The 27,147-nt window shown below is 35.6% G+C and overlaps 3 protein-coding genes and 1 long non-coding RNA gene across 4 annotated transcripts; 3 read left to right on the top strand and 1 right to left on the bottom strand.

Moving 5' to 3' along the window:
* Positions 1 to 593: 593 nt before the first annotated feature.
* On the top strand, positions 594 to 3,065 carry LOC113357253. Its single transcript, XM_026600608.1, has 3 exons — positions 594 to 864; positions 1,648 to 1,875; positions 2,899 to 3,065. Exons 1-3 carry the CDS (start codon positions 847 to 849, stop codon positions 2,947 to 2,949), a joined length of 297 nt encoding a protein of 98 aa, XP_026456393.1. The 5' UTR covers positions 594 to 846; the 3' UTR covers positions 2,950 to 3,065.
* Positions 3,066 to 10,907: 7,842 nt separating this feature from the next.
* LOC113357255 (egg cell-secreted protein 1.2-like) lies at positions 10,908 to 11,539 on the top strand. The gene has a single exon (XM_026600610.1). It carries the CDS (start codon positions 10,942 to 10,944, stop codon positions 11,398 to 11,400), a length of 459 nt encoding a protein of 152 aa, XP_026456395.1. The 5' UTR covers positions 10,908 to 10,941; the 3' UTR covers positions 11,401 to 11,539.
* Positions 11,540 to 12,733: 1,194 nt separating this feature from the next.
* On the bottom strand, positions 12,734 to 18,333 carry LOC113357254 (developmentally-regulated G-protein 3-like). The gene is made up of 10 exons (XM_026600609.1): positions 18,177 to 18,333; positions 18,000 to 18,053; positions 17,197 to 17,373; positions 16,272 to 16,343; positions 15,766 to 15,825; positions 15,387 to 15,496; positions 14,360 to 14,659; positions 13,497 to 13,688; positions 13,304 to 13,355; positions 12,734 to 13,185 (listed from the first exon to the last, which is right to left on the bottom strand). Exons 1-10 carry the CDS (start codon positions 18,216 to 18,218, stop codon positions 13,135 to 13,137), a joined length of 1,110 nt encoding a protein of 369 aa, XP_026456394.1. The 5' UTR covers positions 18,219 to 18,333; the 3' UTR covers positions 12,734 to 13,134.
* A 501-nt stretch (positions 18,334 to 18,834) lies between these two features.
* On the top strand, positions 18,835 to 22,501 carry LOC113357256. The gene is made up of 4 exons (XR_003363542.1): positions 18,835 to 19,017; positions 20,068 to 20,145; positions 20,642 to 20,752; positions 22,002 to 22,501. It is a non-coding gene; the product is annotated as an uncharacterized LOC113357256 (long non-coding RNA).
* Positions 22,502 to 27,147: the final 4,646 nt, after the last annotated feature.

The following is a 27,147-nucleotide window of genomic DNA, read 5'->3' on the forward strand; positions in this document are numbered from 1 at the left end:
AGGACCAATCTTATTCTTTTGGTTTTGGACTAAGGCAACATTTCTGATACGAGGTTTTTACCATGCATGTCATTGATTTCGAAGTCTTCTCTCGTAAATGCTTGGTTGAATCGATATACCATCTTCATTTCTATTCTAAAAAAAAAATACTATCACTTTTTTTATTTTAGCGTAATAGTAGACCAAACTAAAATAGTGACAATAACTCTTTTTTAGAAACGGAGAGAATATTAATCAAGAGGTTAGAAGATAACGCGAAGGAATGGCTGATTTCATTATGAATAGGTATAGGTAAGACCGTTGGAATGAATGGTTTAGACTTTAGATCCGATCGAGGTCATAAGACTCAGAAGAGCATGGAGACTGGGTGGCATGTGAGGGAGGGCTGTACCAGCCAGCCAGCTAGCTGCCAAGAATGTTTTAGAGGGCGGTTAGTTATGGATAACGACCTAGTCATATACACACACACTCATACTAACCACCAAATCCAGTGGCATTTTCAGTTATTTATCGGCTAAACAAGGGGTACTTATGATTAACTAAACGCTTTACTTTATAGTTCTGCTGACAAATTCAAGATGTCCCTGTGCAAACCGTGTGAATGTGTATGTATATCGATTCATCATCAAAAACTCACACCCATACGAATCTCAGTTGTACACCTGCTGTCATCTGCTGTATACCTCTCTACTGCTGCTGTCTTATCTTCTATAAAACCTTTGCTCACAGACTCTTCTCCACAAACCCTCTTTTTTCACATAATTCCTCAACGTCTTTATTCCCCAGCAAGCTAAAACCCTAACTTCACTTTTACAGTCAAATAGAGATCTCAGCAACACTAGATTCATGGAGGATCAAAGAGAGGTATGTACATATACTTTTAAGAAATACTGAACCTTATTAGCTTCTTCTTTAATTTCCAGGAAAATGAACTTTTTATTATTTATTTTTTTGTTGATTTTTTCAAGAGTTTTTCTTTTTACTTTAATTTTGTAGATTTGATTTTCTGTTTATGCTCTGGTGAAATGAAATCTATATGTAGGGAGCTTCAATTCAAGTTGTTGTAGTCTTGTGAATTTTGACCTAAAAATCATGTTATTGGAGGCTTTAAGCAAATTATATGTGTTTATCTTGAATGAATCTGTGGCTAAAGTTAATTTTCTCTGTGAATGGTGATAATTCTTATAACAATAATTTAATTAATCAATATTATGTAAAAATGAGACTTCTCTGTCTATTTCTATTTGTTTCTGTTGTTGCTAGTTTATAATTAAAAACAAAATATATCACTAATTTACTCCCTGATTGTCTGTTTCTTAACACCTGTTTATGAAGAGATTGGGTGCCTAGTTTTACTTTTTCAACGGTCAGAAGTCGATCAATCAATCACCACTTTGGTATCGATTAATTGATTTTGGAATTGAAAGTAGGTTAGCATTACATGTGAAAATTACCATTCTTTTAGTGTCTTCAAATGCAAATTACAATTAGAAGTTAGCATGACATCTTACAAAATCAAGAAACTTTTTTTTTCTTCTCATTTGCATCATCTTAAAGTATCTCATGGCCAAGCAAAGACAAAGATTGTTTTGTAGTACTGTGTGTGAGCATTAGAAATTTACTATTTTGGGTTTGTAATTGTTGCAGAAAAATGGACAATGGTTGTCAGTACCTCAATTTGGTGACTGGGATCAAAAAGGAGGAATGCCAGATTACTCAATGGATTTCACAAAAATCAGAGAGATGAGAAAACAGAACAAGAGAGATCCTTCTAGGGCTAGTCTTGGTAATGAAGATGAACTCGTTAACCCTACTCATCAACTCGACAACAAGAAACAAACCGATAGACACCAACCTCTTCATCACACTCCAACTGTGTGTTCCCTCTCTCTCCCTATCCTTACAATTGAATTATTATTATAGTCAACATTGCAATTATTTTTTTGTTGTGTGGGTAACAATGGTGAAGCAATTATTAAAGACTGGGAAAGTTAGCAATAAAGAAAACTCTTTTTGTTGAAAAGTATAGAACAAAATGAAAGGATATTCATGATGATAGTGCATTCTAGCTACCGATAATTGAAAATTTGAATTTTCATTTGTCAAAACAAAACCCAAATGAATTTGTTCTGATATTTAGTATAGGGTCAATAAATTTGAATATCATTATGTTATTAGTTTGGTAAGAACCTTGAAATACTACCATAGGTGTTTTGAAATTTGAATAATGAAATCTTTGAAAATAATTTTTTATATTTTTGGGGAATTTCTTAGAAATTATTAGGACGATAGCACGATTAATTAACACCATTAAATAATGGTAAAGTCACCTTATTGAAAACCAACCTGATTTTGGTATGTGATGTTGATAAATTCATGATTTTGGCATCAAATGATTAGGATAGTTTGATTTGATTGACAAATTAGCATTCAGCAGCTGATTGAAAGAGAGGGTATTCAACTATATATAGTTGATTTAAAATAGAAAAGGGCTGTTTCCGACTACTTTGTTGTATTGTAGTTCAAGACGTGATGACATGGTCCCACACACTCAAAGGGGTGTTTAGTGTTCCAAGTTACTAATCGCCTAAGCCCAGTGTTAACTCCATCAGGAATAGTTGTGCGGCTTGTGCCTTCCAATTGGCATTGATCCTTGGAATAGCACTTTTATCAACTCGGCATGCACTTGTAAGCACAGCTGGAATATAATGGCAAAGATCGTCTGAAGAATCTTACCTTTAGTGGTGAAAACTAGAAAAATTAGAAAAACACTGTCTGAAATTTTAGAGGTTGAGATGATACTGAAAACATCTTAAACTAATAATCAACTGTGTATTATTTTTACTTCTAGCTTGACACAATTGCATCCTCTCATTCTTTTCTATCCGAATATTGCAGAAAAGGAGGAGTCGTTTCTTGAGCTGCTTCAACTGTTGTATAAAAGCGTAAAAAGATCATGGAGATTAGAGAATTTGGATTTTCATTTTGATTGCTATCTTTTCTTCAAGTTCTGATTTTGCAGTATATTTATTAACTCCAGATATCAGATATGTCTATTATTACCATTAGTGGTTTCTTGGGGGGGGGGGGGCAAATCATATGTTAGTATTGTATATTTTTTTTTCTTTTTTGGCTAAAATCTGTTCAGACTTCAAACTCATATGATCTGAGATCCCAATCCAAAAGAAATATATATTAATCTCTGTTCGTTTTGCCTTGGCCCTTGGATTGTTCTGTTCATCTAAAATTCCTGGTTTATGTAATTTGTTGCTGCTCTCTGATGGATAGTTACTGGGCTGTAATCAATCAGCTCTCTGTTTATCGAACATAAGCAGTGTTTTTGAGCCAAAAGGATTCAAAAAATATGCTCACGCTGTGTGCAATCATTCTTCGTGGATTCTGGGAGCTAGGTTCGGTCATAACGCAGCCGGGTCAATAAGTTGCAAAAGTACCCCAATTAAATATTATGTAGACGCTGCTCAGGCACAAGAACAAAGCAATCATTGCAGTCTCAACAATACTTTTCCAGAATGTAGCTTAATTTTGAGGTAACGCAAATGGGCATTGCAGTAGTCGCATTTCGTAGGCACTAAGAAGGCTATTATTGGGGCCACACTCCAATAGAGGGGCTTCACTTGGATTCTTAGTGTCCAAAATAATGGCAACTGCAAGATAAAACTTAGCTTATATAAAGACAACTCTCTTTATTGATGTTTAGAAAATCTCTCAAAACTAAATACAAGCTTTAATCTTGCTCATATGATCAACCACAACTTTGGTGATCATATATATATAGAACTATGAATTCCTTTTCTTAGTCCTATTACCTTATTACATGTCTTTCCTTTTCTTAGAACTAGATGACTTCTAATTCCCTTAGGAATTAGGATTACACCAATTTCCTAATCTTGTCCTAACCAGCTTGTTAGTGACTTCTATGTTGAAGTTTAACCAACATTCTCCCCGTTAAGCTTCAACCTTACCCGTGACATATCTTGTACTCCAATCAATTGTCTCATTTCTTCAAACTTGATCCGAGCTAATGCCTTTGTCAATATATCTGCTTTCTGCTCAGTTCCTGGTATGTGTTCAACTTTAATGACCTCCTTCTCGATGCATTCTCGTATGAAATGATACCTTTTGTGAATGTGTTTCGTCTTCCCATGAAACACTGGATTTTTAGTGAGTGCAATTGCAGACTTATTATCAATCTTGATGAGAATTTTTTCAGGTTCTCTTCCTTTGATTTCACCCAACAATTCTTGAAGCCATATTGATTGTTTAGCTGCTTCTGTTGCGGCCATAAACTCAGCTTCACAGGATGAGAGGGCTACAGTGTCTTGCTTCTGTGAACACCATGTAATAGGTGCTTCACCTAGATAAAATATATGACCAGTTGTACCCTTTCTTTCATCTTGGTCAATATTATGACTGCTGTCACTATACCCAACAATTCCTTTTGATCCTCCTCGACCATACTTCAATCCACAGCGGATTGTTCCTCTTAGATATCTTAATATCTGCTTTATTACATCACCATGAGACTTGTGTGGACTCTGCATCTAATGGCTTGATACTCCGACATAGAAAGCCAAATCTGGTCTTGTGTGTAATAAGTATCTTAGGCATCCAACATTTCTTCTATAACTCGTTGAATCAATCTCTGCTTCTTTTTGTGCCTTTGAAACTTTAAGTCCAAACTCCATTGGTATCTTAGTTGGATTACAAGTTTCAAGTCCTGCTTCTTTCAGAATTCTCCTTGCATAAGCTTCTTGTTTAATCTGAATCCCATCTACTCCTTGATGGAATTCTATGCCAAGGTAATAAGTGAGTTTTCCGAGGTCTGACATCTCAAACTTTGATGACATTTCTCTCTTGAACTCATTGATCACCTTAAGGGAGTTTCCAGTCAAAAATAGATCATCTACATAGACTGCAATCACAAGAAACGTTCCCTTTCATCTCTTCTGTATACAGAAGTTTCTATAGAACACTTTATGAATCTCATTCCCTTTAAGATTTGATCTAACTTTGTATTCCAGGATCGAAGAGCTTGTCTTAGACCATATAGAGATTTTGATAACTTATAAACCTTACGCTCTTGTCCTTTTACTTCAAAACCTTCTGGTTTTTCAACATACACATCTTCTCGCAATTCACCATGTAAGAATGTTGTCTTAACGTCTAAGTGGTGAATTTCCCATGAGTTTGATGCTGCTCTGCAATTATAAGACGAATTGTTCTTCTAGCAACTGGTGCGAAAACTTCATCAAAGTCTATGCCTGATTCTTGAACGTATCCCTTAGCTACAAGCCTTGCTTGTATTTGTTGACAGTACCATCAGCATTCCGTTTTATTTTGAAGATCCACTTAAGACCAATCACTTTTACCCCACCTGGCTTATCAACTAGAAACCAAGTCTTGTTTCTGTTGATTGAAATAATTTCTTCTCTACATGCTTGTGTCCATTTAGTCGAGACCTTTGCTTCCTGAAAATTCCTTGGTTCATCATTAACAGAAAGTAGCATAATCTCACATTCTTCTGCAGCTTGAAGAACATAATCCTCCAGATACTGTGGCTTTTGTATCTGTCTTGTTGATTTTCGCAGTGGAATGGGTTGAGTTATTTCATCGATCTCTTCTTCTTCTTCTTCTTCTTCTTCTTACTTCTTCGTTATTCTCAGTGTTTTCATTATTCTCTTCTTCTTCTTGATTAACATCATTGTTTCCATTGGTATTGATGATTATGGGTCCTTCGCCTTCATCAATTACTTGACCCCATCTCATGTGAAACATTCCTGGATCCCTACTTGGTCCATCATTAGTTTCTTTCCAGTTCCAGTTTGCTTTTTCATCGAATACCACATCTCGACTCACTATTACTCTTTTCGTTGTTGGATTGAATAATCTGTAAGCTTTGGATCCAGGCTCAATTCCTAGATTCACAAGAGTATGAGATCGATCATCCAGTTTCTTAAGAGTTGCAGAATCAACTTTTGCGTATGCTTTGCAACCAAACACTCTTAAATGATCTATGTTTGGTTTTCTCTTTCGCAAACTTTCATATGGAGTCATGTCTTTCAGAGCTTTCGTAGGTATCCTGTTTATCAGGTATGTGGAGTGTCGTACAACTTCTCCACATAGATAATTAGGTACCTGCATAGCCTTTAAAGAACTTCTTGTCATCTCCATTAAAAAACTGTTTCTCCTCTCCACCACTCCGTTTTGTTGTAGTATCCCTCGAACCATCTTGTTCTGAGACATAGTTTTTAAGGTTCTGAAACTTATGTGTCTGAACCTTGCGTGCCACTTCCGTGTCTGATCTTCCAGTCTCATATTCAGACACAATGGCCTTCCAATCATGAGACTTATCTTGTAGAGTCTATTCTGTGAGCGTGAGACTCTAACTAAAAGTCTTCCACTTGGGTCATGAACTGTTAGATAATCTTGTCGCATTCTAACATCACATCCAACTTCTGTAGCTTGTCCTAAACTTAGAATGTTGCTTTGTAAGTTTGGGATGAAGTAGATGTTTGTGACAAACTTCTGTTCTCCGGTCTTGCTCTGAAATAGAATTGATCCTTTCCCTTCAATTTCTACAGAAGATCCATCCCCAAACTTCACTTATCCTTTGATTTTCTTATTGAGTTCAGAAAAGTAGTGTCTCTTACCAGTCATGTGATTGCTGGCTCCATTATCTAAATACCAGATTCCTTCTTCTCCATCCTTTGATTCATAGTTCTTTGGTATTAGTTTCCCTTCGTTTAAGAAGACAACTTCGTGCATGAAAAGAGCTGTATCTGCTTCCCTTGTTTCATTCTTGTTTGTTTCTTCCATCTTTTGTATTCTTTCAGGGCATACAAAGGAGAAGTGTCCTGGTTTATCACATCTGTAACAAATAATGTTTGATCTATCCTTCTTTTCTTTCCCTTGGTTTTGATCATTCTGACTTGTTGTTCTATCTTGTGAGTTAAACCTTCCTCCCCTTCCTTGGCCTCTGTTTCCTCTACCACCTCTTCCACGACCTCTTCCTCTTGTCGTGGAGTTTTGTTGGTAAGAGTTTGTGTACAAGAGTTTTTCTTGAGTTTCTCCATTGTTTTCTTCATCAAGGATTCTTTCTTCATATGCTGTCAATCTTCCAATTATATTTTCATAGCTAGTCTTCTTTAAATCTAAGACTTGTTCGAGAGAAGCTATGATATGAATATACTTGGATCTTGGTAAACTATTGAGAAACTTCTTTACCAGTTTATCTTCATCAATGGATTGTCCAAGTGACGCAGCTTTTGAGGCTATCTCTGATAGCTTTCCTGCTAAGCTATCAATAGTATCAGTGTCTTTCATCTTCACTCTTTCAAATTCAGACATTAAGGTTTGCAGACAGGCTTCTTTAACTCGATCAGCTCCGAGATTTCCTGCCTTTATTGCATCCCAAATTTTCTTTGAAGTTTCCTGTTCACCAACTTGTAGAACAAGACATTCTGGTATTGCTTGAAAGAGTAATCCAATGGCAACATTGTTTTTGTCTGGGTCCAATGTACCAGGATCAATTGTTTCCCAAACTTTGTAGATTTTCATCAGTACCTTCATTCTCATGGCCCATACTGTGTAGTTTGTGGCGTTGAGGATTGGAACTTTTATTGATGGTGGCGTGAACTGTTTTACACCCACAATGGTGGTTTCGTTTTCCATGGCTCAGAAACAAGCTCTGATACCAATTAATGGCAACTGCAAGATGAAACTTAGCTTATATAAAGACAACTCTCTTTATTGATGTTTAGAAAATCTCTCAAAACTAAACACAAGCTCTAATCTTGCTCATATGATCAACCACAACTTTGGTGATCATATATATATATAGAACTATGAATTCCTTTTCCTAGTCCTATTACCTTATTACATGTATTTCCTTTTCTTAGAACTAGATGACTTCTAATTCCCTTAGGATTACATCAATTTCCTAATCTTGTCCTAACCAGCTTGTTAGTGACTTCTATGTTGAAGTTTAACCAACACAAAAAAGTGGTTCTGGGTTATCCTAACACCAAAACAAAATATCTAGATTATCATTGAACTAAAATAAAAACTTAAAAACCAAATCTTTTCTATTTTAATTCAACAAAAAAACTGCTCCTCTTCATCTTTCTTCTCTTCCTCTGCTCAAAGCATCTCAAGAATCACAATTTCAAACTCCACAACAACAACTCATGGTGTATGTTAGGTAATAATCGTTCAAACCCATCTTTGTTTACTCTTTTATGTGCTTAAAATAGCTTAGATTGAATGAAATCGAAATAAAATTAGGTTTCAGTTATTCATCTGCTCGTGTTACGTCTGGGTTCGGGTCTAGGTTTTTAAACGTAAAATTTTGAAATTGAAGAACTTACGTCTAGGTTGAATTCAATCCAACCGTAAAATAGGATTTGCATGTAGTCTTACGTCTAGGTTTTGTTTGAATCAAACCGTCCAATGTTGTATTACGTCTAGGTTAGTTTACTAAATATTCCTTTTGTAAATCTAGACGTTATTTCAATTTTGTGGTTTGTATTTCTATAGGATCAACCTGGACGTAATTCTTCATGTATGTTTTATAGAAGAAGTTTCAAATTGGATTACGTCTATGTTCGTGGTGCAACTTTACCGGACGTAATCTTTTACGTCTAGGTTCGCAAAGTAACTTTTCCAGACGTAACCTCCTACGTCCAGGTTCGCAAAATAAATTTTCCAGACGTAATATATTACGTTTAGGTTCGTGAATTTTTTTCAGACGTATTCTCCCACGTCTGGGTTTTTGAAGTGTTTTTTCCAGACGCTAACCTAACCTAGACGTAAAACAAGTAATAAATACCCATGCAAAAACTATTTACGGCTGGGTTTGGATGACAAATCTAACCTAGACGTAATTCAGATTTTGTCCTATTGGAAACCAGTTACGGTTTGGAGTTCTTCCAATCCCAGACGTAAAATTGAATTACGGTTGGCAACGAAGCTCAAGTCAACCGTAATTTTCCATGAAAGTCTAACAATCTCGAACTTTTTACGTACTTAAGCTAGTTTTGAGCGAAATTGAACCCATGGGAGATAGTTTAGAGGTGTACCTGTTGATTTTCAACCATTGGTTCTTCAATTGGTTGAGATTCATCATCACTTTGTGTTAAACCCTCTCTACCATCTAACAAAATTCATCTTCTTAATTTAATTATTATCTAATTAAATTAAAATTAACTACATAAGGGTTGTTCGGTCATTACAAAATTATTTGAGATAAGGGATTTTTGATATTACTTGTGGGTGATCCATTTTGTCCTATTAGATGACGCCCTTCTAATAGAATGTGACGCCAATAATAGCCTTCATCTACAAACGTGGTATAAACCATTTTGTAGTTGTGGGGGCCTTCCGTATCATATAACTCATGAATGTTGGCCTTCTATGCTTACTTCTGTAGGTTTTACTGCTGAAGAGGGTGACATTTTACGTGGTTATTGTGATGCTTCGGCTGCTCCCCGTATTTCACCCATTTCCACACTTCCACCGGTTCAGGCTCCTGCTCAGTCGCCTTTCTTTGGACAAACTATTTCTCCTATGGTGGTTGGATAGACGAGGAATAATATTTCGAAGGACTACTGCTCAACTTTATATGCTTGTTTGAGTCCTTTAAAATGGTTTTAGTTTGTGTTTTTTAGAATCAATATCTATGTTATGTCATGAATCATGATGATGGACTGTTTGTTTGAGTTCGTCTTCTTTTATCATGAGTAAGCTATTGGAAGCTGTTAAGCCAGATTTAAGTTATGTACTTTTTCCGGTGTTCATCCATTCGTTTTAAACTTGTAGTTTTGAGCAAATTCTAGCTAATCTGCTAGATTTGGGGTCTTTTTATCGATTCAGAACATTGAGAAGTTTATAGTGATGAATTATTTTTCAAATCGAACAAAAGAGGTTTCAATTGTCCATATGCGGTAATGGCACACTATATTACACCTCATTTCTCGGCTCGACTGAGACACAAAATATTGGCACATGCTCGTTACATCAGTTAGTTAATCGAGTGTGCCGCCGCTCCTCGTTACGCCGATACCAAAATGCTCTTTCTGGGTGGATACGAATCGACCATTATACGCTGAATCCGAACACTTACCCGCACTAGAAATAAAAAACATTAATCTTAGCTTGCTCAAGAAGTTAGTCATTATTAGGTTGTTTCTACATGTAGCCTAGCAAATCGCCTCAAGAAGTTTTCTCCCAAGAGCTGCGCAAGCCAATTGAAGACCCAATACACCAAACAATTGATTCCCTATACCTTAAGAAAATGTGCAGTGAAATAGAAGGTGAGGCACATTCGTTGTACTTCGTGCAACGTATTAACCATGGGCGTACAGTCTTGGCAAGCTTCTTGTGGCGTACCAGCAACGACCATTTCAGTAGTCAATAGATAAGTGACATTTCAGTGTGAATATGCCGAAAGAACTAAGAAATGATGCGCCCATAATGCCCAACTCAAACATCACAAAAGTTTTGACAATCCATGCAAGTCTAACCCAGGGGAAACCAATCTGACACAACCAAGTTAAAATGTTATATGCTGCCCTTACGTGAATCAGATATATGAACCGATTCAAGTTCCAAATGATCATGGCAGTTACATTTGGACAGCCTTAATTAAGATAACACTACAATTTCATTGATTTGATTTAGCCATTAATCAGACCCACGATTACATATAATCCTCTCTTTCTAGATCTCTGCCCCAAAGTCGATTCATTTTCACTCAATTGCGTTAGAATTCAATTAATTGGACAATCAAAGCCCACTATTTACATAATAATGGTTGAATTCCCACTCTCCTCTATATATACCCGACCACCAAGCACCACTTCTTCACACAGCCTTCTCTATCTCTATAATCCTCTGTCTAACTTAACTCATCATTCTTTCGCAATGGCTCTTATCAACAGCAAGTTGGTTCTTTCGTTGACAATTTCAGCTCTTATGGTCAGTAGCTCAACATTTGTAGCTGCAAGGGAAGTGCCAGCCACGATTCATCACCCAGGTCATAACTTAGCAGCTCGGATCAATGCGGATGACGGTGCTGGCATGGTTGAATGCTGGAATGCACTATATGAGTTACGATCTTGCACTAACGAGATTATACTTTTCTTCATGGATGGAGAGATGTATCTTGGTCTTGAATGTTGTAGAGCTATCCGTATCATAACTCGTGAATGCTGGCCTTCTATGCTTACTTCTGTGGGTTTTACTGCTGAAGAGGGCGACATTTTACGTGGTTACTGTGATGCTCCACACTCGGCTGCACCTCGTTCTTCACCCGTTGCCATGCTTCCACCGGCACATGCTCCTGCTCAGTCACCTATCTCAGGACCAAGTACTGCCCCATAGTGGTTGAATAGATAATTTTCCTTTGAAGGACTAGTGCTTGATCCTATATATATCGATGTGTCCTTCAATTGAGTTTTATTAGTGTGTTATCTATTTGAGGTTATGAGTAGTGATTGTGTTTGTTTGAGTTTGTAGTGGTCTTCCTTTTCTTAATCATAAATAAAGCTTACGGCAGGAGTTTTTAAAAGGGTTTATGGTGTTGTTTCCTTGTTGTCATTCACTGATTTACTTTTTATTTTTGAGTAGACATATGAGTGAGTAATTGCATCTGTCCCTCTCATCATTTTCTACGTTAGATCCCAAATGTGAAGCGAAATCAGTCTGGCTTTGTTTTGACTGTCTAGTTCTTGAGACTACTTCTAGTGATCTTCTCAAAATGGTTGATCTATGGACAATATACCTCTTAGACCTTGGTGGCTTGATATTAAGGGATGATGATTAAGGTCTGGACTAAACAGAACTCTTGGCAGATTCGATGGTACGACTGTACCATTACTTGCATGAGTTGCGTTCTTGCACTAACGAGTTTGTACTTTTTTTCATGATTCCGCGGTATGTACAAAAGTCGTGAATTTGCTGCATCTAGTGAGGGATATATGGATAATGAATCATCGAGGTTTATGCCACCTCTACTTCTTCGTTGGATTTGATCTATTTTCTTAAAACTTGTCAAGTAGCGCTTGCAAGGGATCGGGTGTTAACAGTACTTGTACAAGAAATCGGCTCAACTTCATACTTTCATAGAGCTATATCGCAACCCGTGAATTTTGGAACTCTATGCTTGCTTCTGTAGGTTTCGTTACCGAAGAGAGTGATATTTACGTGATTATTGTGATGCTTCATCCTCCACTGCACCTCGTTCTTCTCATTCTTCAGCCATTACTATGCTTTCATCACCTGTACAGGCTCTTGCTCTGTTACCTTTTTAATCCCAAATGCTTTGGTCAGACAGGTAAGGAATGATATTTTAAACTTCCAAAGTTTAGTACTTTAAAAGATCCCATTCGTCCCAAGCTCCTTACGATTTTTTACTAGGTTGGTTATCTAATTAAGATCATGGCCAGAGTTGTTGAAAAGGCGAGTAAATGCAAGGAAGTTCATTACTCCCATCATTCTTCTTTCACTCAGCATACTGCTGAAACCTGAAGCAATTCTTTCAAAATGGATTTGCCAACAAAATGAATAAGGTTTGGAAATAATAACCTTAAGTGGTTTGACACCAGGGTTGAATGCTCAAGGTCTCCTTTACACGGCAGAATTCACAACCCACTACTTCCAACAAAAATCCTGCTTGCGTATATATCAAAACGCAGCATATGGATAAAGATTTCAATACCTCCTAAGCAAGTTTTCTTATTCATGAAGTTCCTATCGCACAAAATTTAGGTTAAAAAAGACACCTATGTATACAGAACACCACCTGTAACCGGTAAATACGGACATAAAAAGCTTTAAATATTACATCAGAACGCCCAACCTAAACTGCTATTAGAAGTTTTTTTCAGTACATGTCCAACAACTAAGACAACATTTAAAGATCTGGAATTTCGGGAAAAAAAAAACGGGGGAAAAATACAGATCCTCGAGTTAGCAAAATTACTTTGGATAAACAGAGTAAACTGAAGTATAAAACTCATCAGGAAGTTTTCTTTTCATGATTCAGATATTTCCGTCTAATCAATGTCCTCATCATACACTTCGGTAGGATCCAAAGAACCGAGTTCTTTGAAATGATCACACCTTTTTGATAATTTGGACGACATCTTCATCTTCGAGTTCGTGTTCCTAGTCAGATTATAAAAAGTCAAAATACATTCATCATTATGCACTAAATGATTTTAAAAAAAAAAATCAATATAAGCAAAAACAGTCATTGACAGAAGAGCAAGATTAAAGAACTGACCCTGCCTACTCTTTGTGGCTTGTGCTTCACACTTGAACCCCAAACCAGCGCACTGGAGATTTTATCATCACATGATTAGTGACAGACACCATTCAGGAGCGAATGCAATGGAGGTACAAAATATAACAAGGAAATGCACTAAGAAAAGATACATAAACCCAAAAGTTAAAGAGAGAGGGAATCGGATACTCACTACTTGAATTGCTTAAGCATATCTTTGTGAATTCGGATGCAGAAATCCTCTACGGTTCTCTTCTTGGATGATAGAATTACAGGGTCTTCATAATCTGGATTCATCCCCTTTGGTTTGGTGTATATACGGGTTAGGTCAAGATATTCCCATATCTTATCAAGAAGGCCGTCAAGGTTCCACTCTAGGTGAGCACTGCAACAACATTAACAATATAAGTTAGAAAATGTCCAATTACAAACAAAAGTAGAAAATAAGCTGCATGACAGTTGAAACCAAGGGCCAAACTCTCAAAACATCTAGCAAGGATCAAGGATCAAAATGAGGTGTGCCATCTCCCTATCTACAGCCTGCCATACAGGGTGGGAGATGTTGCAACATCGAATGCAAGGCACATCTCGAGATGGGAGCTTCCTACTCATGTTCTGATCCCTCCTGGACTGGACTTTATAGAAAAAACCTATGCAAAGCGGAAACCGAGGAGCGCTACATAAACGAGATATAAAATTCTCGTTTTTAGTTTTTAAGGCATTTCCCATCCTTCTCAGATGCAAGGTTTACTCAATATTTGAACTCTTTTAATGTAACTTTTCGGTTGCCAGTGTAAAAACAAAGATAGTGCAACAGCCATTTATTCTCAGGCGATCAGCATACAACCAGGTCATTTTGAACTTTAAAGCTAGCATCCTGAAGTGACCAGTGTAGGATTGGGTACTAGATTTGGAAGGGCTAGGTGTAAGCATTCAGATATACGAATTATTTAGAATTAGTTCGCCAGTTGAACGAGCAGACATTCATGATCTGAACACACCGATTCAAATAAATAACTAAGAAAACCCCATTAATAAAATTAAAGACACAATTACCTGACTGGGCAGTAATGAGGGAGTTTGTCCAGGATCTCCAGCTCTTCGAGTGTAATCTGATCAATCTTATTAACAACATAAATGCATGGTATATATACCCTACTTCCCTCAATGACATCTATGAGATCATCAGCAGTTGCATCAAACCGCAGTGAGACATCAGCATTATGAATTCTGTATTCACCACATATGGCCTTCACTGTCTCAAGGTCCAGATGTGTGTTTGCTACAGTTGACGTGAAGTTAATTCCACCCTTTTCCTTCCTCCTGAAGGCCATATTAGGTGGTTCCTTGTTTAATCTGTATCAGCATGAATAACCAAAGCTTATTCACAAGTAACAAAAATGCAAGCAAGTAGCAAAAGAATGGAAATCTTTATAGTTTATAAGCTCTTAAAAACATTTTAATCTAAATTATATACAAACACAAGACAACTGAGTCCTCATTGTTAACCTAATTCATATAAGCAATCAAAAAAATTTATGCTCGTGCCACCCTGCCAGGTAATCATTTTGAAGCAGCAATCCATGTAGACAGATAAAAGATCTGTCAACTTAATCAAGTTATATGGTATGACTCGCATAAAGAAACCCTTCACCATACATGTTAACTCCTTCACCGTACCTAAAGAAATTGTCAGCCTAGCAAGACATTTAACTGGGCTCCTCTGCACATAACGTACTGTGTTGTGGGGAACACTTCGGTTCAAATGAACTGGTGAGTTTTAGTAGAACGGATCTAACTTTGACATAACTTGTACAATGTGGTCCCACAGGATGATTAACCAGTGATATCAGTAAAATAACCACCTCACCTTAGCAGAATCTAACTGGACCTCAAACTTTATTGTTATTTTAGGTTCTTATACTGCATTGGTGATTTTGTCAAATAACTCGATGTATATAAATGACAGTGAAAATCAAAGAAACCACTGATTTTGTGCCAATGTAAGCAAGCTCGCTGCTCCTCTAAGCCAGTGACCAAATACATAATAGTATCTAGATAGCAACATTATTTTGAAGTATACCTTATGCCAAATCCCTCCAGCTCTTTCTCAATTAGACGCTTGTGAGTTATTGGTTTTATTGCATCAAGAACAATTAAAATACAGTTGCATGTTCTGGCAGTACTGATAACCTGTAAAAGCAAAATGTAATTGTTTAATAATTGGCTGATATTTTGACATATGAACTATTTAAACATCAAAATCGTTATTATGGCTCCATAGTGACATTAATAAAAAAAATATATGTTAACAGATTGCACTTATATGCAATTGCAAGTTGCAGTAGAAAGTCCAAAACAAACCAGATGAATTAGATTGCAAGTTGCAGTAGAAAATACTGAATATCGGAACCACCATGTGATTGGATTGCAAAGACTAAACAAAAAATGAAAAATCTTACCTGTCTTCCTCTACCCTTTCCATCTTTCGCTCCCTCGATAATCCCAGGGAGATCAAGTAACTGCATACAGGAAAATGGTTATGGGATCACAGTTTGACAAGCTAACATACCACATACAAATACTTGCAACTTTGTGTGCTTCTGTATGTTTCAATTATCTACTGAAGAATATATATAGAGACCAGAACGCAGACATAGTGAAAAATATTCATCTTTAGTATGGTGTATTTATCATCTTTCTCCAGTATCTTGACACTTCACATGAGAATCTATGCGAAAGATGACATATGGAAATCAAGCACAAACACCAGATACACGCTACTTTACAATTCAAGATAGAATCACATGGAGCCATCCAAATGCACGATACATACTCAACCAACCTTTTTCCTTTAAATGTAACATCACAAGAAAGCATTTTCAACAACAACAACAAAAAATAACTAGTTAGCGTATGCAAAGAGTAAGGGAAACTCTCAAGGCCATTTTAAAGAGGAGAACGGTACCTGAATTTTCGCCCCTCTGTATGTGATAACACCTGGAATGCAAGTCAAGGTTGTAAATTCATAGGATGCTACCTGCATATCAGCAAAACCATTATAACCATAAGCCCTTATACATGGTCTTAAAGACTTTCTGTCATATAAATACATTCATATTTCAGAAAGACAGGAGATTGCATAGCTGGTCTATGCACATAACAGATAAACTAAAACAGAAAAATATTCGGATGGAATACCAAGAATGAAGCATAACTAGTTCCAGCGGCTGCAATTGCTGTTAAACCACTAATCTAACTGTTCCATAGAATTATCTGCTCGCCCATTTCACACTCTGATCGCTTTGTATTCTAATCGATAACAATATATAGAATCATTTCTTTTTCTGTCAGTTAAGCTGCCTATCGTGATCCAACACCCCAAATGAAAGTTAACAATATTTATTCAGATTTCAGACACCATTTTGTGTGAACCTTTGGTAGACTATGCAGAAGTTGAAACAGATTTTAAAATAGGAGTGATGGTCTAGATGACCAAAGACTTTACTACAAAATGCTCAATATCTGTTTTTGTAAGTACAGATAATCGTGTGCGTTTATAGCATGCTATGACCGTCCAATTGAGTTTTAAGACCCCTCGGAACTCGGATATATGTCTCGTCTCTGAGGCAATGAAGTTTCTGACAAGAGAAAGAATGAGCACGCAGTGCAGTATGATATTGAAAACCCGATGTCACCAACAAAACAACACATAATACAGAGAAAACTAAAAGTATAAATTCTTTCATTTGAGTTCCACAAAGAAGGCAATGCTTCACTAGAAAAACAAAGCAGAAGATGGGAAAGATTTGTGGCGAGACTAAAAGCATTATGGCAAACAATTTATGAACTTAAAATAAGAAATCAACATACCTCTAAAAAAAGAAACATACCTCTGAAAATGTACCAGTTAATTTATTTAGAAGGGTTGATTTTCCCACTGAAGGGAACCCAACAAGACCAACTCTAGAATCACCACTTTTAGTAACATCAAAGCCTTCACCAGCACCACCACCACCTCCTTTCGATGGAGGTGCAAGGAGATCCCGTCGTAGCTTTGCCAGTTTAGCCTAAAACCATACAAACAACTAAGCAGTGTTGGTTTGTTCAAATAATAGATCTAAAAACCAGATAGTGCAAAGTGAGACACAATAAACTGTCCCTGTGAAAACCAGAGCGACCAATCAGTAAACTTCCTCGAATAAGCATATATGTTCCCACTTGATACATTGTAATGCATAGAGGGTAGAAATGGGTTGCACTATTAGGATTATCATACTCTAATGAAATTCACTGCCCTCCACACCATCCCCTAAAACTCAAGCTTTTCCTTTCTGTGAAATACTTCAATTGTATGCCCCTAAAAATAGATTTCAGGCCACAATCCGTCTACTGGTAGCAACTCGTTCCTTTAAATACTTCCTAGTTCTATATTTTCGGGATTCTTGAGCATTCCAGTTGAAATATCAATACAAAAATGTTATAAAAAAAAAATCAAATACAATAAAAGCTCATCCCACCATCAATGTTAACCACAACTCAAAAATATCTCATCCTTGCAATAGTTTCCCCTCTGAGATTACCATGGCTAGACTCAAACTAAACATTCTAACTTCAATTAACACTCACGATAATAAAATATCTAGTACGATTATTTATTAGAACAAACGACAAATCCAGTAAAAGAATGAGAAACCTTAAGTGTTCCAAGATGATGAGAAGTAGCTTTGTTCTTTTGCGTTTTCGCCATCTGGATCAAAACAAAGAACAACTATTAGTAACCACTCGACAATCAACGCAATCAAATAAGACGAGGCTTATTAGGGTTTCAGGTATAAACAAAAATTAGGGTTAAGGTATAGAAATGAAGTACCTCATCTTCAATGTCTTTGATTTTCTGCATGACGGTCGCCATTGTTGAAGCTCGGTGGAAGAAACAGGTTTTCAAGACCTTTATTCGATACACTCAGAACTCCCAAACCCTTTACCTTTTTAACTCTATTTGATCTTACTCGAAAGATTTTTGAGAGTGACAGACTGATAAAACCTGAAATATTGACACTGACAAAATTATTCAAGGTATAATTTTTAATGACCAGCAAGTCCCTGGCATCTTGCCCAGCCCAGGGGTGGGACTTGGGTTGGGTTAACCCACCTAACCCATGCCCAACCCGAATGTTGGGCGGACATGGGCAACATATTTCAAAATTTTGGATAATTTTGGGCATAAATTTAATAAACCCGAGTTAAATTTGGTCAAGCATGGACACAAATATTTCTAAACTAAGCAACCCGCCCAATCCGAAAAACTGTAATATAAAGTATAAAATTATTTTTATAATTGGTATTATATTAAGTATAAATCACAGTTTGGCTAACTTTGCCTGGATTAGTGGTGGTTAGGATTTGTTTTTGGTAAGGATAAATCTATGGTTGTGGTTGTCCAGGCCACCCCTTACATCTCGCACGCGTGGCGTAAAATATGATAATCAAAAGACAGGTCCACGACTCCACGGTCGTGATTCATCCTTCATGTTCACATTAAACGCTCTATGAGGATTTGGGTTTCAATTCAGTGCAAAAGAAAATGCCTCTTCTCCTTCTTCCATTTTCCTTTGTTTTTGTGTCGCTCCTGAAACTCTAACCATGACGATCGAACGATTAAATTGTTAGTTCTAAAATGATTTTAAACCCACAACATTCCCCCCTAAGAGGTACGTTTTCTTTCCCCAATTCCTTTTGTATTTTCCTTTAATTTTCATATTACAATCTGGGTTTTAGTTAGGTCCATTGATAGTTATATGTAATTAAGGTGATTTTCAATTCTTCAGTTTTTGATCATTTCAAAGAGGCTAGAGGAATTAATTTTCCACTTCTGTATAAATTATTTCTTGGTATTTCTCATTTCACGACAATTTTTTCTTCTTTGCAAATTCAAGTTTGAGATTATGTTTATATTCTGATTTTAGGGATTCTTATCCGAAGTTAATACCCTACGGAAGCTCTAAAAATCAAAGCTTAAGTCAAAACCTCAATTAGATAATTCCGATCGTTTGTTCTTGATGCATGTTTGATGTTTGATTTGCTGCTTGTTTCTCCCCATCTTATGAATAATTAATGTTTCTAGCCTTCTTATTTATTGTAGATTTGAAATTTGAGGGACCAGTATTGCGAACTTTCAATTCTTTGTATTAATAAGCCATGCACTGGAACTGTTCGCATAAAGTCCTAAACCAGTGTTACACTGTTGGAAAGTATTTTTGGTTAGGGAAGAGCAACTGCTTTTGTTCTCAGTTATGTGGTTCCGATCGTGATGGATGGGTATAGTTCAATGATTATATCCTAGAAGATCATGTTTTTGAATTCTAATAAGAATTTAACAATTTGAATACCATTAAGTTGTCCTCCCACGTTTACTCAATTTCACGTTTTGAAGGAAAAAATAACGAATAAACCTTTTGCTTCTTCTAACTGACCTCTCCGATTCCAATGTGTGTCTGGATTTCATTAGAGGTTAGATCGTTCAGCTGAATCATTTGTTCTTTTGTAGGTAGTTTGTAGTTTTATTTTTTATCTGTAGGTAGTTTGTAGTTTCTAAACTTTGTTCATGTCTTTCTGATACGGAGTATTTTTTTTTATCTGATGCCATGTCATTAGGGGTAGTTCTTTCTCATGGATTATTTATCTTTTTTTTGATCGTATTTGCTAGATCAATTTAATTTTTTTTAGCCATTGATCAAAGCTGCAATAATCTTTATATACAGATGTTTTTTGGTTTGGGAATTATTCGCGGTTAAATCAAAGGATGTTGATTATGGACTTTTGATAAACTGTACCTTTAAGTGAGTTTTCCTTTCTGAAATCTGTTGTTGTTGTTTTTTTTTTTTTTTCCAAAAACAAAAATCTTGAATTCTATGCATGGTTGTGTACGATTACTACATTCGTGAAAAACTCATCCCGATATGGGAATGCCTGATTATGAGGAATATTATGCATGGTTGGTCTCTAATCAGGAATCCACTTCTCCGGTTAGTATTCAAGCTCCGTTTTAGGTAGTATAGACTCTAAACTCAGTGTGTGTTGTTTTATCTGATTTGCATTTTTCATTTTGTTTCTCATTTGGTTATATATTTTGGGAAATCATGCAATTGCAGAAGAGTATACTTTAGGTACTCTAAATGGTTTAGTGAAGAACAAGACTGACCATTGGGTATAGTAAACCACCTTTACAAGCAAACTCTCCGCCATTATTGTTCCGTTTATTGCCCGTCTATTTATTTCAACATAAAGAATCTACCACACTTTTTGAACCTACTTCCCCCATACTTTTACTGGCAGTATACTGATCGCTGTGAACCCTGTTAGAGGATCCCGACAATGCTTGGCTTAATGGAGAACTTTTGCAGGTTGATGGTCAAGAAGTTATAGCACATCTAGGAAGCAGGTAAGGTATGTTAATTAGCCTTACTTCACAGTAATACCTAATTTGACTGTATTTTTCATTCGAAAGCAAATTGATCTGTCAAAAATTTATGTGAAATTTTTATCTGTATGTAGTTTAGTCATATCAAGAAAAGTCATAATAGTCCATGGACTTTGTATAGCTCTGCGTAACCATTATCAATATTGATGCTAAGTATAATTTTTGGTTTTTTTAATGGGATTTTAGTCTATTTGATCTCTTCCTATCTTCTTATTTTGACTACATTTGGGAGAATCTGCATTTACCAAATTACGCTTCGTTTTTTCATTTTCTTTTGTACGTGCCTCATACGCTTCGATTTTATGCTTTTATCAATGACCCGCATCAGCAATTAAAAACAGTGGTATCCTTTTTAATCAATTAAAAAAGGTTAAATTGAATCTTTAGGAAATGGTACTACAGATTTAGAGAGGAAACTTGAATGTTAGGTAGTGTAGGAATGGGATGAATGAGAATAACAGTGGAATTTAATGGTGTGTGTAAAATAATCCATTTATGGGTGCTGAAGAGTAGGAATTGTTTTTGTGAAAGAATGTGAACTGTTTGTGGATACATCCAAGGGAAGGATCAGATCTGTGGATTGTGATCATTCATGCGAATATTACGAACATAAAACAATGACTGTTAGTAATATGATATATTTCAAGTCCTTCATTAAGAGAGTTGCCACCCCAAATAAATTCGAGTCACTACTGTCACATGCTTGACAATGAATATTTGTCGACTCACCGTAGTTTCAACATTCATATCAACTCATGTATATCATTGACAAATGTTTCTGCTAACAATTTTTTATCTATTTTTCTAAAAATCTATAATAAGGAGATTCAGAATCTTTAAACATCTCTGGGATTTTTCAGGTTAACAATGCTATTATGCAAACATGTCTAAACATAGCTCAACTATGTAAAAGTGTATTCACTACCGGCTGTAGTTTTTATTCTTACACGCGTTTCACCATTAAATTAATTTCACACACTAAAATAGAACTTGAATTGTTCTTTAAGTGGTGGTTATCTTCGACTTCCTGTGGATATATGGTTTCCGCAATAAAGTTGTAGTTGTTGATTTTTGGGATTCGTTATTGCTGATGCTGTCTACATAAGTTGTTGATGATTTAAACAATATGGTAACCTCTGCCATGATTTGTCGTTCCTTCTAACTTTTATAAGGAAAAATCTCAGCTCAACTTATCGTGTGACATGCGTTTTGTAGGCTTACAGTGGGTCTAGCACCAGGACCTGCCATATAGTTGTTACTACCGCTACCACTTGCTGGCACAAGATCCTCAGAGAGAGCTCCTATTACCACTTATTGGCCACAAGTAACTTGCTGATAGCTGCTACTATCACTACCACTGACTGGCAAAACTACCTCAGAAAACCTTTCTATGCACGTAATGGACACCATATTTATGACTGGATATTGTGAACCTTGGGAACTGAATCACAAAGCTCAGACACAACAGGCATGCGTCATGTGGATGTGGTTATGTTCCCACTTAATTTGCATGTACGCGACTAATAGTAAAAAATGAAGATGACAAAGAATGTAAGCAATATTGAATATTGAAAGTAAATTGTATATACTCAGACTCCTAGCTTTTCCTTTAACCATGAGCTATGCGGTCTATTTTGTCAATTATGATCCGTGTTTTTTGACGAAGGGAATTGGTATGTGGAACAAATTGTTCGGGAAAGGTAGCCTTTACTCTCTGCAGCTCATAGAAATTTTTTGAATTACCTTCATGCAAGCTTAAATTCACTAGACCAGTTCAAAGAAATTCTTGATTCTTTGATCTATATATTTTTCTTAAAATTTTGATAGATAGTTCACAGAAATCTTGAATTTGAAACTTTGCTCATTTGATCTAATTTCTTTGTCAAAAATTTGAATTTGTTCTCAGATTTCGATTAGGATGGCGCTGTTAAATGGTTTTGACGTGGTTGACAACATGTTGTACAGATTATGAACTAGGAGAAGACGAAACAACAAGGTCTTAAATTGTAGTGCAATCCTGTGCCGTTACGGCACGGGTTAAGCCCTTTTTATTTATTTAAAGTAATTTTAGGTATTATCTTGGGAAAATTAGGCTCAGGCCCCACCCATGGGTAACTCATAATACGAGGTCCTTAATTAAAAGAAGTTTAAATTTAGGGCCCGAATTATTAAAAGACTTTGATACCCTTATGAATATTGCCAAGCCCATAATTAAATGAAATTTAAATCTAAGCCCAAAATTATTAAATCTAGGCCCGAAATTATTAAAGTATATTGCGAATGTGTAAACATAAGTTACACATGCATATGGCATGTGTAAACATAAGTTACACATGCATATGGCATGTGTATCCAGAAGTTACACATCCTTATGCCATGTGTAATGCAAAGTTACACTTGTATATATATGCAAAAAATAGACATAAAAAAGAGAACATAAAAAAATACATGTATTACTTTAATATTCATTTACAACAATTTTTTAGCATGTGTAACTAGAATTTACACATGCATCTGTCTAGTGTAATCGAGAGTTACATATGCATCTATCTAGTCTAATTGAGAGTTACACATGCATCTATCCAGTGTAATTGAGGGTAATATTAATAATCAACACCTGCAGATTGACACACCAATCCAAAACACCAATTGATCATCATATTCTTCTCTGTCATCTCAAGTCTTACGCAATCATACCTCCTAACTCTTCTGCTCAGAGAGGGTAACCTGTAAAAAGATGGATAAATTAATATTTATGCATGAAAAGACTGACTGGTATTCCAGTATCAGACCAGAACATAAAAAAATATGAATGCATGACATAAGATATACAAATCTTAAGTTTTACACATATAATTACCACATGTAACTAGCAGTTACACATTCAATTGGCATGTGTAACTCGCAGTTACACATCCAATTGGCATGTGTAACTAATAGTTACACGATTTCCGAATTTTTACATTTTGCAGCCTAGTTAGATAGAACTAGCTAACAGGAGAAATCACAAAACATAAGAATGTTCATAACATGAACCTAACCCTAACTTTATTGAACCCGTGTTTACCATGTCAGTCGTCGTGTCGATGCACAAACATGTATACCCTTCTATATAGTAAAATATTTGACCATAATTGTTATACCAGTGCTCATTCTGTATAGTAAGTAAAATCCAAGCTTTGATTCAACAATCTAAGAAACATGGCAACATCATTATATGAAAGAAGGAAAAGCATGAGCAGAAGAAAGATAACTATACAAGTAAAATCCCATATTTTCACCAATCAAAAATTGATTATTTGTATAAAAAAGGTCTGCAATCATGAAATATAACAAGCAGTGAAGAACTGATAAAAAGAATTAAGGTTCAATACCTTAACAGATCAAGTAAGATCCACCACCATCACTATTGTAAGAGGGGAATGAAGTAGATGAGCTAGAAATACAAGCTGAAATAATCATTCAAGAACAAAAAGTAAGTTCAGATTTTGGTCAACAAGCAAAAGTTAACAAATTTGAAATCAAGATAACGAAATCAAGATAAAACTGCTCTAAAAAACTACATCAAAATCAGTATGTTTGAGTAAAAGTTACACATCTAATTAGCATGTGTAACTACAAATTACACATCTATTTAGCTTGTGTAACTAGAAGTTACACATCTGATTAGCATGTGTAACTAAAAATTACACATCTATTTAACTTGTGTAACTAGAAGTTACACATCTAGAAGTTACATACCGACTCCATGATCATAGACCAACGTATTATGTTGTTTGTGCAGTTGCTCCATCAAACTTACCAATCGGTGTCTTCATATCACTTTCTTCTTTATTTCAGACCTCTCTCCTAAATCTTTCAATGAAACAAAAAAATTTCTTAAATAACATTACACATCTTTTCACAATTGCTTAAATAACATTTCTAAGCCCGCGTCTGACAAGCATTGTTCAACAGTTGCTAAGTTCAGCAGTTCTTAGGAATATGAATCACAGATATAAACATACTATACGCAAATCAACGATGCACGAAGTAGTTTCTTCTAGCAACTAAAACAACGATGATTTTCACATATATTTATATCAAATTGAAAGCATTACAAGTCTACGTCCTGTATTAACTAAACATATGAGATAAAAAATTTGTATTCTCCACTACTATTAGCTCATAGACAGTTGAAGGGTTAGGAAAAACTGTACATAATAAAACTGAGTGCACCACCGAGACCAGAATAGCATGTCATGTGATTAGGTACTGCTAGTCCTCCCACCTACAAACATCAATTGAAACAAAAATAAATATTACTCTCAATCAAATACTAATTAAACCACTTTGACAGATCTTAAATACAAATTGAGTTCATAGGAAAACACATACTCCTAAATCCAGCAATACATACCTGATTTATAAAATTGAATCCACATACTCCTAAATTATTCTTCAACCCAACTGAAAATCACTTAATCAAAATGAACAAAACAAAAATTAAATTATCAAAAACAGATCAAGATTGGTTCCCGTAGGAAATTAGATTGTGATAAAACTAAATCAAAATTAAAATCGAGAATGAAAATAAAATCGAATCGAGAATAATTACTAACAACAACAACTAAAAAACAAACCGTACCTTGATTCTGTTGCTATTCTTCCGAAACAGTGATGATTCTTCTTGATCTCAGAAATCAAAAGAAACAACAACAACTTCAAATCAGAAAACTTAACATGGAGTAGCTTTGAAACAACAAACTAGAATCAATTGAGAATTCATAGATTGATGATCAGTTGTTAAATAAATTTGAACCAAATCATTCAGATCTATAAATCCATTGAACAAAAATCGATTAAATCAATTCCTGAGATATCTTCGAATCAACTGAAAAATCCATATTTAATCGACGTAGATCAAATCTATTTATTTCAATCGATTAGTTCATTGAGCTATTCAATCGAAATCATCAACGGAGATCCATAAGCATCGTCATCTGAAATCGATGAAGCTAAACTCGTTTCCTTATTCTCCGTTAAACTACGACGTTGACGATCTGAAACTGAAAACCTTAATACTCTTCAGAGAAAAAACCAGAGAGAGAAAGTGATGTTGATGTAGAATTTTTGTTTGGATAATCAGGATATTTGTTTGTAAATCTTAGATCTAGGTTTCAAAATTACTTTTTCATTGAGAATTTCGATTAGGAATTGTTTTTCGGACTGGTTCTTCATCCGAGAGAGAGAGCTAAAGAAAATTAGAGAGAGAAACTGAAAAAGAAAATGAAACCAAAAATGAAATCTACGCCTAATTTTATAACTATATATACTAAAGGGCTGTTTTGGTATTATGAAGTAATTTTTTTATTTACAGGCCCTGAATTCTAAAGTTATGGGTCTAGAAATATCAAAATCTGAAATAATGGAGTTGATAGAGAAGGATCCATTTTGTGGGGCTTCTCTATATTCAACCCATATAGTAGGGGGTTATAGTATTTTTCATTATTATCTTTCAATCTAATAATGAAAATATAAATTATACCTATCTCATTAATCAAATATGAAGAATGTTTACATAATTGTAAATAATCTTCAATTATTTGGAAATTTAAAATAAATGAAGCAATTAAATCTTATTATTACTAAAATTTGTTATTATCATATTAACAAACTCGTATGTCTAGCGAAACTTGGGCTAACCCGAGGAATCCGGGGAACCCGAGGAACATAATTTGGGTGGATTTGGCAATACCTCCATGGGTTCCACGGGTTCGATAAGCAATCTGGGCAAAGAATTCTTAGCTTGGGTCTGCCTCGGCCAAGCCTTCTAACCCTCCCAACCAACCCAAGTCCCACCCCTAGCCCATCCTAGTTAGACACTTGGATTCAGATCTCGGATCAGAAAAAATCCACGCATTTACTTTTTTTTTTTTGTTTTTTTGTGTGAATTAGATTTCCCATAAAACAAACATATGTTATTGGATAAAGAGTATTACATTAACTAGTTGGAAGCCTAACAAGCTAAACTCCAACAACATACTACTACTTTAATTGAACAGGTTGTTGTGTTAGCCTACCAGCTGATGAGTGCTAAAAAGTGCATATTTCTATATATTTTTCTTGGCATTTAACTCATCTTTTGTGCATTAATTCTACATTTTATCCCATATTCTGTATTTTCATTGTTTTCAAGAATAAATATTTTTATTAATTAATTTTGTATTTTTAGGTACTAAATAAAGCTTGGATGAATTACGGAGCAAAAAGAGCAGAAAAGTGGTGGAAGCCAAGAGGTATCACACAAGGAAGCCGCGAAGAATGTTGTGCGCAAGACCAAAAGGCTAGAACTGGGATTGAAGAGGAAGAATTGTTCTTA

This window comes from Papaver somniferum, chromosome 3 (genome assembly GCF_003573695.1).
Source record: "Papaver somniferum cultivar HN1 chromosome 3, ASM357369v1, whole genome shotgun sequence".
In the NCBI taxonomy this organism is placed as follows: Eukaryota; Viridiplantae; Streptophyta; class Magnoliopsida; order Ranunculales; family Papaveraceae; genus Papaver; species Papaver somniferum.